The sequence below is a fragment of the Polypterus senegalus genome, chromosome 1 (assembly GCF_016835505.1).
Source record: "Polypterus senegalus isolate Bchr_013 chromosome 1, ASM1683550v1, whole genome shotgun sequence".
NCBI classification, from domain to species: Eukaryota; Metazoa; Chordata; class Cladistia; order Polypteriformes; family Polypteridae; genus Polypterus; species Polypterus senegalus.
Window position 1 is genome coordinate 259,940,850 of NC_053154.1, and position 13,704 is coordinate 259,954,553.

The 13,704-nt window shown below is 39.9% G+C and overlaps 1 protein-coding gene across 4 annotated transcripts in view; it reads left to right on the top strand.

The window, feature by feature from the left end:
• The window catches only part of LOC120541319 (A disintegrin and metalloproteinase with thrombospondin motifs 3), a 325,004-nt gene that overhangs the window by 178,955 nt on the left and 132,345 nt on the right, over nucleotides 1-13,704 (top strand). For 3 of the 4 annotated variants that reach the window (XM_039772826.1, XM_039772841.1, XM_039772851.1), the window contains one exon: nucleotides 6,358-6,514. In XM_039772826.1, coding sequence (XP_039628760.1) covers nucleotides 6,358-6,514 — 157 coding nt within the window. The remainder of the gene's footprint in view (nucleotides 1-6,357; nucleotides 6,515-13,704) is intronic. The other variant, XM_039772833.1, reaches the window with a different exon arrangement.

The window sequence follows — 13,704 nt, forward strand, 5'->3', positions numbered from 1 at the left end:
TGGGGATGGGGGACGCAACGCCGCCTCACATGGCAACCGAGCTGCAGGCTATGGACGTATATATATGTACGTAAGTAGGATTCAGTTATGACCATTACGCGTAGAAATTCCTGTAAGGAATGAGCCTGCCAAATTTCGGCCTTCTACCTACACGGGAAGTTGGAGAATTAGTTATGAGTGAGTCAGTGAGGGCTTTGCCTTTTATTAGTATAGATTCGCAGCTGAATAAGACAATAGAATGTAACTGTTTAAGATGAAAGAAGCAATTAAATTTCTGGAATCTTATCAAGCAACTTAAACTAAAATAATGCACAAAATATGTTACGTGAGCAATATAATCGCCTCAGCAGCAGTAACTGCCTTTGAATTAAGATATTGTGTTTTTAAAAAATTGGCATCCACTACCACCTGCCATGACCAGACTTGAGGACCATCTTATATAGAATGTAGTACAATGTGCACATATGCTACCGATGATACAGCAGTATAAAACTTACTAAATAAGAATTACAATAATTCACAATCATGTCTGGATTAAACATGAGCACCTGTGTGTGTAAAAAAGTGGTGAAGAAGGCATGCTTTCTGTTCCCGTTGTTCATTATAATAGTTCTTGATCATTAATTCCATTGGCTCATTTGTGAATTTTCTTCATGTGCACACACATGGTAAGAAAGTTGGATAATGTGCTCTGTGGTTATAGTATTAGACATTTTCTTCATCGACTTTAAATTTATTTTGTAGAACAGATATCAGGCAACCTCTTGGCTGTTATACATAAATATTTATATAATACACTGATTGTATCAGAGCAATATAAAAGTCTCCTTGCATACCACACATTGAGAAGCACTACTTTAACCTTCCAATTAAATTTCTTAACATAAAATTGTAGGTAACATCAGCCACCCTGTTAGCTACTTAAATTAACCTATTCATAAAGTGTTACCAGATGGAATAGCCATTACTCACTGCATGCCAATATGTGGGATACTCAGTCAATTGTATCTGAAAAACCACATATTTTTATATGTTTTCACGGCCCTTTCCCTCACTAAAGCTACTTGTGAGGGAAAGCTTCACAGATCCGTACACATGTTAAGAACACAATTCTGTTTCAACACAATATTCCAGTGTTTCATTGGTTGGTAAACTTGACTTCCTTGTTTAATAGTTATAAGCATTTTACTAGTAGTGGAATCATTGTCTTTTGCATTTTTAGTAGTTTTCGCAGTAGCTGGTTATAAGGAAGCAGTTACAGAGTGTCTATGCAGTCAACCTGTAAAAGTGGGAGAATGAGAAGTAGTTTACAAAATAGAAAATCACAACAGTAGATAAAATTGAAATATCAAAGATAAATTTTAGTGTAATATTCACTAAATTATATATTAAATTATTACTAACATTGTTTGTTATTTTGGGGACACTTTTTGCAATTGTGTTTTAAGGGACAAAATTGTTTAATTTTTTTAATTATTAGCCTTTGCCCCTGAGTATTTCTGACACTGCCCCATTAGCACATATAGAATCTCCCAAAAATGTCTGTATTGTACACTGGTGGCATTCTTCTCTTGCATAGTTAATAGTGCCACACTTTATAGTGCTACAGCAAATACTCTGATCTACCCAAATCCATTCCAGTTGCCAACATACAGTATTTATATACCCATGTATTTTTGTTCTGTAATTGGGGAAGGATATTGTCACTTTAACCACTGTTGTGTCTTTCAGAATTTTAAAGAATCCATACGCTCTTGGTCTCAATTTCCTTTTTCTTTTTGCTCCAGGATACTTATTAATAAAATTAATATATTTCACTGCATAATTTTTGTTAGTTCCCTGCATCCATTTATTCCCCTCCTCAAATATGTGTCTGAAATGAGATCCTTCTCTCTCACTTTTCTTTGAAACATTAATACACCTAGCACTATAAGCACTGTACCTTAATCTGTAAGAGACTGAATGGGGGCTTTAATCCTCTGTTCCACCGGGATTTGATCAATCCTAATCCACCATCATGGTTCAAACTTAATTTAGTTTCCCTATTCACTGTTTCTATTCTAGCCTTCATTTCTTTAAAATTGAATACCCACTTTTTCAGTCTTACTGTATTCCTTGCGCTTTTAATGATATGGCAGTGGGTAGAAAAGGAAGTGAAATAAAGTTTATTAGCATGTTTACATAGTACAATCAAATTCATAGTTGCATGTCTTCTCAGAATAACTGAAAAGAACAAAATTCCAAAAAAATAAATAAATAAATTATACTAAGTGTGTAACTTATTGTCTTGTTTTGGGCTCTGAATTGCACAAATTAAAATAGTAAACAGTCCTTTTTAAGAACACATTTCATTCTTGAAGAAGTAGATACATATTTACAGATTTTCCAAAACAAATAAAGCATGAAACAACTAATCTTCAATATAACCTGACTCAATTACAGTCTTCTCAGACTTTACTAGAAAGCATTGGAATTGTCACTTTCAAAACTAAGTAGAAAGACAGAAGACCAATAATAATAATAATAATAATACATTTTATTTATATAGCGCTTTTCCCATGCTCAAGGCACTTGCAGAATATAAGAAAGAATGGCAGGGTATACAGTATATAGCATTGTACAAACCAAAATAAATAAAGAAGATTACGACAGTAAATTCAGAGGAAAAAGCCTAACAGACAACATAATTGAAGGTCTACCACACACGCATACAGGTTACATGAGCATCTTGACGGAGAGGTAAACTGAGAGAAGGGTAATAAAGTCAAGCAGAGCTAAAAGCTTTCCTGAACAGATGAGTTTTGAGTTGTTTTTTAGCCAGGTGAAAGGCCAACACAGTGAGAGAGACACTTTTAAAGATACTTATTACTGTTAAATGTGAGAGTTGCATGTTAAGGCAGTTGATCCCGCATCTCTGTGATTAATGTTTGTAAGAAAGTGTGTTTTCTTTGTAACTAAATCCTGTCAAGAAAGTGAAGGTGCAGCATTTTTCAACCTATACTTCACAGTTCACAAGATGAATATAATTATATACAATATTTACCATATGTATTTACCAGTATTACAGTATATATTTATACACATTGTTTGCTATAGTACTATATTTGAATTCTTATGATTGATTGATTATGGATCTTTATGGGTGGCAAGCAGAACCTATCCCTGAATCCACTTGTTCATGTGCCAGTGGTCCTGTACTCTTTTCCAGTAACATTCTGAGCCACCTTCAGTAGTGCTTAATGATATTGAGATGATCAGGTGCCATACCAAGAGGTAATAATAATAATTCTTTTTATTTATATAGCACTTTTCTTACTACTCAAAGCACTCAGCAATTGCAGGTTAAGGGCCTTGTTCAAGAGCCCAACAGAGCAGAGTCCCTTTTGGCATTTACGGGATTCAAACTGGCAACCTTCCGACTGCCAGTGCAGATCCCTAGCCTCAGAGCCACCACAGGCAGGCAGTGAATATGTGCACCTGTAGATGTTCCTGGAACAGATGGACAAATGCGAGACAGAGCCCTGGTGAGAGTTTTTGACATGAGCCGAAAAGTGTGCCCACTTCAATTTGTCAGAGATAGTTACTTCAACAAATTAAAAGCTTCTCACTCTTTCAACAGTATCCCCTCTGCTTCAGATTGTAAATTGTGGATTGCCTTCTGCTTTTTGAAGCCTATGGCCATCTGCATGGTTTCGCTGACATTAAAGGTGAGATTTTTGCGCTGACAGCATTAAGTCAGCAGGTAGACCTCTTCTCTTTAAACCTCCTCATCATTGTTGGTGACATATGACACTCACATACCCCAATTTTTTCTAAAGAAGGCCTTTATAAAATGTGGATTTTCATTCTTTAATGTTTCTTGGAAACATCTGTATATTAACATCTTTGGGGAAATCTTTAATGGATTGAGACCTACCAGTCACTAAGAACCAGCTTTTATCCTTCCTCCACATCTTTCTTTCTTCTATGTTCAGGTGAAGATACAGTAGGACATATGGAGTTTCATTGTTTTGTCCATTCTCTTACATTTTCTTTTTGTGTTTTCCTCACTCTCTTTCTTCTAAGAACAAGACTATTGCCTCTTTGTACTACTACATATTAGAAAGTTATTTCAAGGAGGTCTATGGTTCACAAATGTGCTCATTTGATTACACGTACCTCTCTGTTATATATACACATTCATCAGCTTGAAAAGTTTGAGAATACAAATTATTATAAAGGTTTTGCAGTCTCTACAGGGAACTTCACCATATTCTGGCTGATAACCATGACCTTGGACTTGGAGGTGTTGATCTTCATCCCAGCCTCTTCACACTCAACTGCAAACCACCCCAGTGCATGTCTAAGGTCAAAATCTATTGAAGCCAGCAGTAACACATTATCTGCAAAGAGCAGAGACGTGATCCTGAGGCCAGCAATCTGAACACTGTATGTAGAAATTATGTCCATAAAAATTGTGAAGAGAATCAAGAGACAAAGAGCAACCCTGGTAGAGTCCCAAACCCACTGGGAATGAGTCTGACTTACTGCTGATAATGGGAACCAAAGGTTTCGCTCCAGTTGTACAGGAACCGAATAGCCAACAACTGGTGTCCCAGTATCCCACAATCCCGAAGCATCCTCAAAGGACATTCTGGGGGATGCAGTTGTATGCCTTTTTCAAGTCCACAAAAGACATGTAGACTTATTATGCACACTCCTATGAACCCTCCAGAATCCTTGTGAAAGTGAAAAGCTGGTTCAGTGTTCCATGCCTGGGGCAAAATCCAGATTGTTGCTTCTGAATTCGAGGCTCAACCAACAGCCAGATCCTTCTATCTAGAATCCTGGCATAGACCTTTCTTGGCTGGCTGAGGAGTGTGAAAATGATCCCCTTTCCCAAAGATGAGGGACAACCCCCCAGTTTACCAATCTAATGACACTGTCCCTGACCTTCACGCAGCGTTGAAGAGATGTGTTGACTAAGACACCCAATAACATCCAGAACTCGGGTGAATATCATCCACTCCCGTAGCCTTGCCACCAAGGAGTTTTTTAATTAGCTCAGTGACTTCAGCTCCAGTGATAGGTGAGTCTTCCTCTGTGTTCCCTTGACTCTGCTTCCTCGAAAGAAAGTGTGTCAGTAGGATTTAGGAGGTCCTCGAAATGCTCCATCCACCACCCGTCTATATCTCCAAGTGAGGTCAACAGCACTCCATTCCTTCTATAAACTGCATGGGTAGAGTACTGTTCTCCCTCCTGAGTTGTCTGACAGTTTGCCAGAATCACTACAAAGCCAACTGAAAATCATTTACCATGGTCTCACTGAATTCCTCCCACACCCAAGTTTTTGCTTCTGCAACTACCATCGCCATGATCTGTTTGGCGAGTCAGTTCCTCACAACTGCCTCTGGAGTCCCACAAGCTATCCAAGCTAGAGTTGGCTCCTTGGGGTTACTGCCATGACAGGCACCAGTGACCTTACATCCACGACTTTGTGCAACCGCCTTGGCAATGAAGTCAATGAAAATGTTCTGTTCAGGTCCAATGTCCACAGCCTCCCTCAGATTGCAAAAGAAATTCATCTGGAGGTGCAAGTTCCAGATGAGGATGTCTGGTAAATCTTCCCAGCACACCCTCATTATACTGTTGGGTCTGCCAGGTCTCTCTGGAATCTTCACACGCCATCTTATCCAACTCACAACCAGGTAGTGATTAGTTGATTGCTCCGCTCCATACTTCACCTGAGTATCCAAGACGGTTGTAGATCTGATGACATGACCAAGAAATGGATCACTGACCTAGGGCACTCTGGTGCCAAATGCACAAACTGTGGCTAGAATGGAGTTTAAAAGATATTTGAAATTACATTTAAAATAATACCTTACAAGCTGTCATAAAACAAATATTGTATAATATATGTAAGTAAGTGTGCAAATGAACACCAGTACACATTTAAAAGGAAATAAGCTTTGCTCACTGAAAACAGTTGAGAAAACATCTGCAATATGTTTAAAAAAGATTGTTTAAGTATTCAGTTTTATTTTAATTTCCTGTAATTATATTTTTCTTTCTTATCAGTGCTCTTTTATGCAATATTAAAAGAGTAAAACATATAAAAAAAAGTCACCCGTTTAATACATGTGATGAAGATCTCAAGAATTCATACCATTCCTTGCAAGACTGAACAGTTTCATTAGAATGTTGTAACGATATGATACAATAAGTTTATAGAAAAAGAACAATTTCTTGTTTTATTTTCTGAACTGGCCCACTAAAATTTATATCTTTTTATTCACATGCAAAATTGGTAATATTGCAGTTTATTGTTATTGCCTATTTCATAAATTTTTCATTTATTTTTGTTTCTGCTTATAGTCAGTCAGCCTTATTGAAAGAGGGAATCCTTCCAGAAGTCTTGAGCAGGTTTGCCGTTGGGCACACTCACAACAGCGGGCAGACCCTGACCATTCAGAATACCATGATCATGCTATCTTTCTCACAAGACAAGATTTTGGACCTGCAGGTATGCAAGGTACTGTATTTTTCTCGATCGAGGCCTGTGCAGTATAAAGGATTCGGTGCTGATTAGAATATGCCTCAGTTCACGATGGTTGGTGTCAAGTCATACTCAGGTAAGGTTTCTGGAAAGCAATGCTAAATATTGCAGTGTGAAACTTGACTTAGAGAGAACGAGCAATAGTTTAAATGGCACATTTCTGCAGGTATTTTTCCATCACCTTGCTGACTGGGCATTGGTGCCAACCTCGAAAGAACTATGTATATTGAAATGGAAGGTTTTGGCATGTCATGGAAAAAGGAAATACTTAAAAAAAAATTTAGCTTGTATGTATGTGTCTATATATATTTATGCGTAAATATATATATTTATATAGCAAGAAATCCACAAAGGGAGAAAATGAATTACATATCTTAAAGTAGTTTTTTATTCTTGTGCTTTCATCACCTAATGACTCATAATGACTCAGGCGCTGCTGCAAGTGGCAGCCTTTCCAGCAGCTTCGTGTATGACTTTATTTTTCTACCTTTTTCTCTATTTTTCTCTATTTCACTGATCACTCCTACCACTTTCTTTTATGTGGACTCGTTCCCTGGACACTTTTTTCTATGACTCGTCTGTTCAGGTAGTCAACTTCAAGCGCTGAGAACAAAGGCTTGTGCCAGTGTGGTTCCCTATTTACCTAATGAGATAAGAACGTTGTATCATGGCAGCAGAGCTGGCACTAAGCTAAAAGCCAAGCGGCTAGTGAGAAAGTGGCGCTACAAGCCTTCGGTGCCTTCTGTGATCCTGGGAAATGTGAAGTCACTACCAAATAAGATCGACAAACTGGCTGCACTGGTGAAAAATGTCAGGACCTACAGAGAATCCAGTTTGTTGTGTTTTTGTAAAACGTGGCTAACAACTAACATCCTAGATGCTAAAGTGGAGCTACCGGGGTTTAGCACAGTTAGAGCAGACAGAGACGCAAGTACCTGCGGGAAGCGGAAAGGAGGAGGACTCACTCTTTATGTGAATACAAGGTGATGCAACTCTGGACATGTAAAAGTTAAAATCTCCATTTGCTGCAGGGACATCGAACTGTTGGCCGTAAATCTGCATCCCTACTACTTGCCCAGAGAGTTTGGGCACGTCATTGTTGTTTTGTTTACATCCCTCCTCGGGCGGACGTGGAGATAGCGGGTGACATCATCCATTCCGCTGTTGCTAAACTACAAACGCAATCGCTGGAGACTTTAACCGTGTGATGCTGGACAGAACATTACCTGCCTTCTCCCAATATGTGGATTGTAACACCCGGGGAAATAGGACTATTGACCTACTGTATACAAATGTTAAAGACGCATACAGCGCCACCCCACTGCCTGCGCTTGGGAAAGCAGATCATAACCTGGTTCTGCTTCAGCCTCACTACAAACCAAGAGTGAGGGAGCTACCTACAACCACACGCTCATTCAGGAAGTGGTCCCTTGAGGCAGAGCAGGCTCTGAGAGACTGCTTTGGAACTATGGACTGGGATATCCTGCAGGTATCTTATAGTGAGAACATTGAGAAGGTTGTTGACTGCTCTACTTACTACATCAACTTCTGTATGGACATTGTAGTTCCAGTAAGAACAGTCCACTGCTATGCTAACAATAAGCCATGAATTACAAGTGACATCGAGGGCCTTTTGAACCAGAAGAAAAGGGCTTTTAAAGGTGGTGATCAGCATGAGCTCAAGTGCTTGCAGGTGGAACTCCGAGTCCAGCTCAGGGGCTGAAGGAGCAGTACAGGAGAAAGCTGGAGCAGAAGTTGTAGAACAGCAGCATGAAGGAAGTGTAGGATGGGATGAAGATCATCACTGGCTGCAGCTCGAAGCGGGGTGCCACCAGAGAGAGACGTGGAGAGAACAAACCAGATGAACAACTTCTTTCATGTTTGACCACCCTAACCCACTCTCACCTTGGAGTACTGCATTATCCACCCATCCTTCTGCTGATACCAGCATAGGAGAGAGTTTCCCCCAACCCACAATTACAGCAGTCCAGGTAAGCAGAGAGCTGAGGAGACTTTGTGCCAGCAAAGCAGTGGGTCCAGATGGAGTATCGCCACGACTGCTGAAGGCCTGTGCGTTGGAGCTGGGGAGTCTTCTACAGCGCATCTTCAACCTGAGCCTGGAACAGGGGAGAGTCCCGAGGCTTTGGAAAATATCTTGCATCACCCCAGTCCCAAAGGTATCACATCCTAGTGAGCTGAATGACTTCCAGCCTGTCGCTCTGACGTCACATGTGATGAAGACCGTGGAGCGGCTGCTGCTTCACCACCTGGGGCCACAGGTCCGTCACGCCCTCGACCCTCTGCAGTTCGCATACCAGGAGAAGATGGAAGTGGAGGATGCCATCATCTATATGCTACACTGATCCCTCTTCCACTTGGACAGAGGCAGTGGTGCTGTAAGAATTATGTTTCTGGACTTCTGTAGCACCTTCAACACCATCCAATCTCTGCTCCTTAGGGACAAGCTGACAGAGATAGGAGTAGATTCATACCTGGTGGCATGGATCGTGGACTATTTTACAGACAGACCTCAGTATGCGACTCTTGGGAACTGCAGGTCTGACATTGTGCTCAGCAACACAGGAGCGCCGCAGGAGACTATACTTTCTCCAGTCCTGCTCAGCCTATATACATCAGACTTCCAATACAACTCGGAGTCCTGCCACATGCAAAAGCTGATGACACTGCTATAGAGGGCTGCATCAGGAGTGGGCAGGAGGAGGAGTATAGGAACCTAATCAAGGACTTTGTTTTATGGTGTGACTCAAACAACCTACAATTGAACACTGGCAAAACCAAGGAGCTGGTTGTGGATTTTAGGAGGACCAGGCCGCTCATGGACCCCGTGATTATCAGAGGTGACTGTGTGCAGAAGAGGCAAACCTATAAATACCTAGTAGTGCAGCTAGATGATAAATTGGACTGGACTACCAATACTGATGCTGTGTGCACAACAGGACAGAGCAGACTATACTTCCTTAGAAGGCTGGCGTCTTTCAACATCTGCAATAAGATGCTACAGATGTTCTATCAGACGGTTGTGGCGAGCACCCTCTTCTACGCGGTGGTGTGCTAGGGAGGCAGCATAAAGATGAGAGATGCCTCATGCCTGGACAAACTGATGAGGAAGGCAGGCTCTGTTGTAGGTATGGAGCTGGACAGTTTGACATCCGGGCGCTGAGCAGGCTCCTGTCAATCATGGAGAATCCACTACATCCACTAAACAATATCAGCTCCAGACAGAGGAGCAGCTTCAGTGATCTGTGGCAAGAGTAGGGAGCAGATCGAGGAGACCCTAGAGAGGTGAAGATATGCTCTAGAGAGGAGAGGAATGACGGTCACTTGGAACAAAACAAAATATATGTGTATGAATTAGAGGGAGGTAAGAGAAATGGCAAGGATGCAGGGAGTAGGGTTGGCAAAAGTGGATGAGTTTCAATACCTGGGATCAACAGTACAGAGTAACGGAGAGTGGGGAAGAGAAGTGAAGAAGTGCAGGCAGGGTGGAGTGGGTGGAGAAGAGTATCAGGAGTGATTTGTGACAGACAGTTATCAGTAAGAAAGGGAATGTCTATTAAGACTGTAGTGAGATCAGCTATGTTATGTGGGTTGGAAACAGTGGCACTGACAAAAAAACAGGACACAGAGCTGAAGGTGGCAGAATTAAAGATGTTAATATTTGTGTTGGGTGTGACAAGGATGAACAGTATTAGAAATTAGTTCTTTAGAGGGTCAGCTCAGTTTGGATGGTTGGGAGACAAAGTCAGAGAGGCGAGATTGCATTTGTTTGGACATATGCAGAGGAGAGATGCTGGGTATTTTGGGAGAAGGATGCTAAGGACGGAGCTGTCATGTAAAAAGAAAAGAGGAAGGCCTAAGAGGAGGTTTATGAATGTGGTGAGAGAGGACATGCAGGTGGTGGGTGTAACAGAGCAAGATGTAGAGGACAGGAAGATATGGATAAAGATGATCTGCTGTGGCGACCCCTAATTGAAGCAGCTGAAAGAAGATAAAGAAGAATATCCTCAAAATCAGTGTGATACTTGTGAATATGGGTTTTTGGATGTCGGTGGTAAATGTTCCCTACTTTCTGTCCAGCATATACTTTTGCACCTTGTGACATTATACCAGATCATTGGGTCAGAAAGTAGATGGGTGAAAGAAACATGTACATTACAGTACTGGGCATCATGATGGCACAGTGGTAGAGCTGCTGCCTTGCAGTAAGGAGACCAGTGTTTGTGTCCCTGGTCCACTCTGCATGGAATTGGCATGTTCTGCCCATACCTGCGTGGGTTTCCTCTAGGTGCTCCAGTTTCATCCCACAGTCCAAAGGCATGCAGTTTAGGTGAATTGGCAATTCTAAATTGGCCCTAGTGTGTGCTTAGTGTGTGTCTGCCATGCGATGGACTGGCACCCTGTCCAGGTTTTGTTCCTCACCTTGCACCCTATGGTAGCTGGGATAGGCTCTAGCAGACACCCACAACCCTGTTCAGTAAAGGCAGGTTTGGAAATGAGTGCCTGACATTATAGTACAGAAGCTTATACCCGCCACTGAATAAAACAAATTGTGTGAATAACAGTAATGACTGCATTATTTCACACATATATTGCTTGCTTGTTGTTGGTAGCACTGTATGCCTGATTTGTGTTCTGGGGCATATATAAAGTGATTAAGCATGCATGTATTGGACAATCCATATCCATAAACCTTTCCCAGCAGTTGGCAACCCAAGGCTCCTGAACTACATAGAGCTCTTAGGTGTGTTGACCACTGCTAGTCAAATACTATGTTGACATTATAACTCTTACAGCATTTCCATATAGTTTGGTAAGGAAATGGCAATAAAGGTTCAAGGTGAACAGCAAGTAATTGCCTATGAATGGAGAGATTTGATTTGATATATATCTGCTCCAGCTCGTTCCCTGATAGTTTAAATATGCAATGAGAAACAAAACAACAAATAGGCATTTCATAAGTAACCATTTGACTTTAATTGAAAGCATCCCGCAATTAAAGCATAAAATAAAGCAGTGTATATTATCACAGTGGACTACATCTTCTGTAGTGATGAGCAAACCCTGCTGAATTTGCTTTGCCTCGAGTTTGGCAATATCACTTAAATGTTTGGGAACTTCGCCAAACTCAGTGAAATGCATTAAGAAGCAAAACAACAAACAATTATTTCATAAGTAACCATTTGACTTTAATTGAAAGCATCCAGCAATTAAAGCTTAAAATATAGCAAAGTCCATATTATCATAGTGGTCTACATCTTCTACAGTGATGAACAAACCCTGCTGAATTTGCTTTGCCTCGAGTTTAGCAAAATCGCTTAAATGTTTGAGAACTTTTCCAAACTCAGTGAAATGCATTGAAGTCAATATGGAAGGAGAAAGTGGACTTGTTTTGCATAGACTATAATGGTACAATGGCCTTTTAAGTGTTCTTGGTGAGTAAGAAAACATCTGGCTGGACTGATTATTTTGGCCACAAATGTGGCCTGAGCTGTGAGGCAACGGGCCACCATTTCTTTCTGTTGAGAAACATTCAATAGAATTAATCAAAGCAGTACCATTTCTTGCAGACAGGAAGCAGGAATTTACTAATGCTTACCCTCAGAGATTTGATAGCGGGTACTTACCTCTCTCAAACTACAAAGTACAGTTTGGTTTTTTTTTTCACCTGACGCTTTAGCTTGTTCATTGCTTCTGCTATCAGCTAAGTGCGGCACTAAAGCACCTAGATTCTTTGTTCCTCCCTGTCCTTATGAACTGTACATTACTCTGGGTAATGCTTTTAAAGGGACAGGCCCACATATTACGTACAGGCCAAATAAAAAATTACATTACCATTAAGACACAAAAATATCAACACAGTTTATTACATTCCTTCTTGTGTGCATTTTGTGTTTAGATTTATTTTCAAATTGTATGCTAATATATAGCCCACTGCTAAGATTGGCATTATATACTCAGGTTATCCTTTCCAATGTTGGCTGCTACAGCTTAAAGGCTAAACTAGTGGAAAGATGTATTCAAGTCAGTGGCAGGGTGAATGAGGCACCAAAAAGCGTTTCCCTGGTATAGAATTCACAGGATAACAGTATGCAATAATGTTTCACTTACATTGTTTATCAAGAGTAGCTTTCAGTGCAGTGCTTCCAGCAGGATTTAAAAAGGTAAAGATATCGAGTGTTTAAATTATAAACTGTGGAAGCTTATTTGTACCTCCAAAAAAAGTTTTTAAATTTTGTTATTTATCAGTTATTTTTCACTCTTACTGTCATTAGCATTGCCCAAGCAAGTACTTTTCCATTCTACATTGAAGTAGAAAGGAATTCAGCCTGCATGTTGTATTCAATACTGAAATAAAATCTACATATTAATGAGCTAGTATATTCTCAAACTAGCTTAATTCTGTTCAGGGCCAATGAAAGACATATAAAATTTAGGTTTCCATTTAATTGTTACAGATAATATTCTAAAACAGAACCAGGCTTTATTTTTAGCTTAGCCACAGTCTATGTGTAGTTTGATTGTTATAAGAGAGTGTGCATGATTACTTTAAAAAATGTAAATCAATATTGTTTATAGATTTAATAACATGAGATATTCATATGATTTATATGATGCTAAATATGTTTGAACAAATACAGTATACTGTATATATGGTAAAAATATATCAGTTTGCTTCTTGTATTAAATCAGTTGAAATAGTGAGTTTAACAGTTAAGATAAAACACAAATATGAATTTCCTTGAAAAATACAATTCCAGGGTTTAGAAAATCTATGGATTCACTGTAATGACATTGTCAACATCAGTAAATATCAAAAACTGATGTCCAGTAGTATATGACAACACATGGTACATGAGTATTAAATGTTTGGGTAGATCAACATTTACCTTTGCAAATTTACCTATGAACGTAGTTTGAGAAGTGGTTAGTGTTGCTGTATTGTTATTATCTATGTAGAATTTAATCATTCTCCCTATATTTATATGGGTTTTCTCCTTTTACTGCATTCTTCCTCCTATGTGCCAAAGATATGCATGTTAAACTAATTTCACCCATTATTTGTTTTAACCCATTTATTCATTTCTTTGGTGACAGGAAGTTAGTGCCTATCCCAGGATCATTTGACAGGAAACAACTGTGGACAG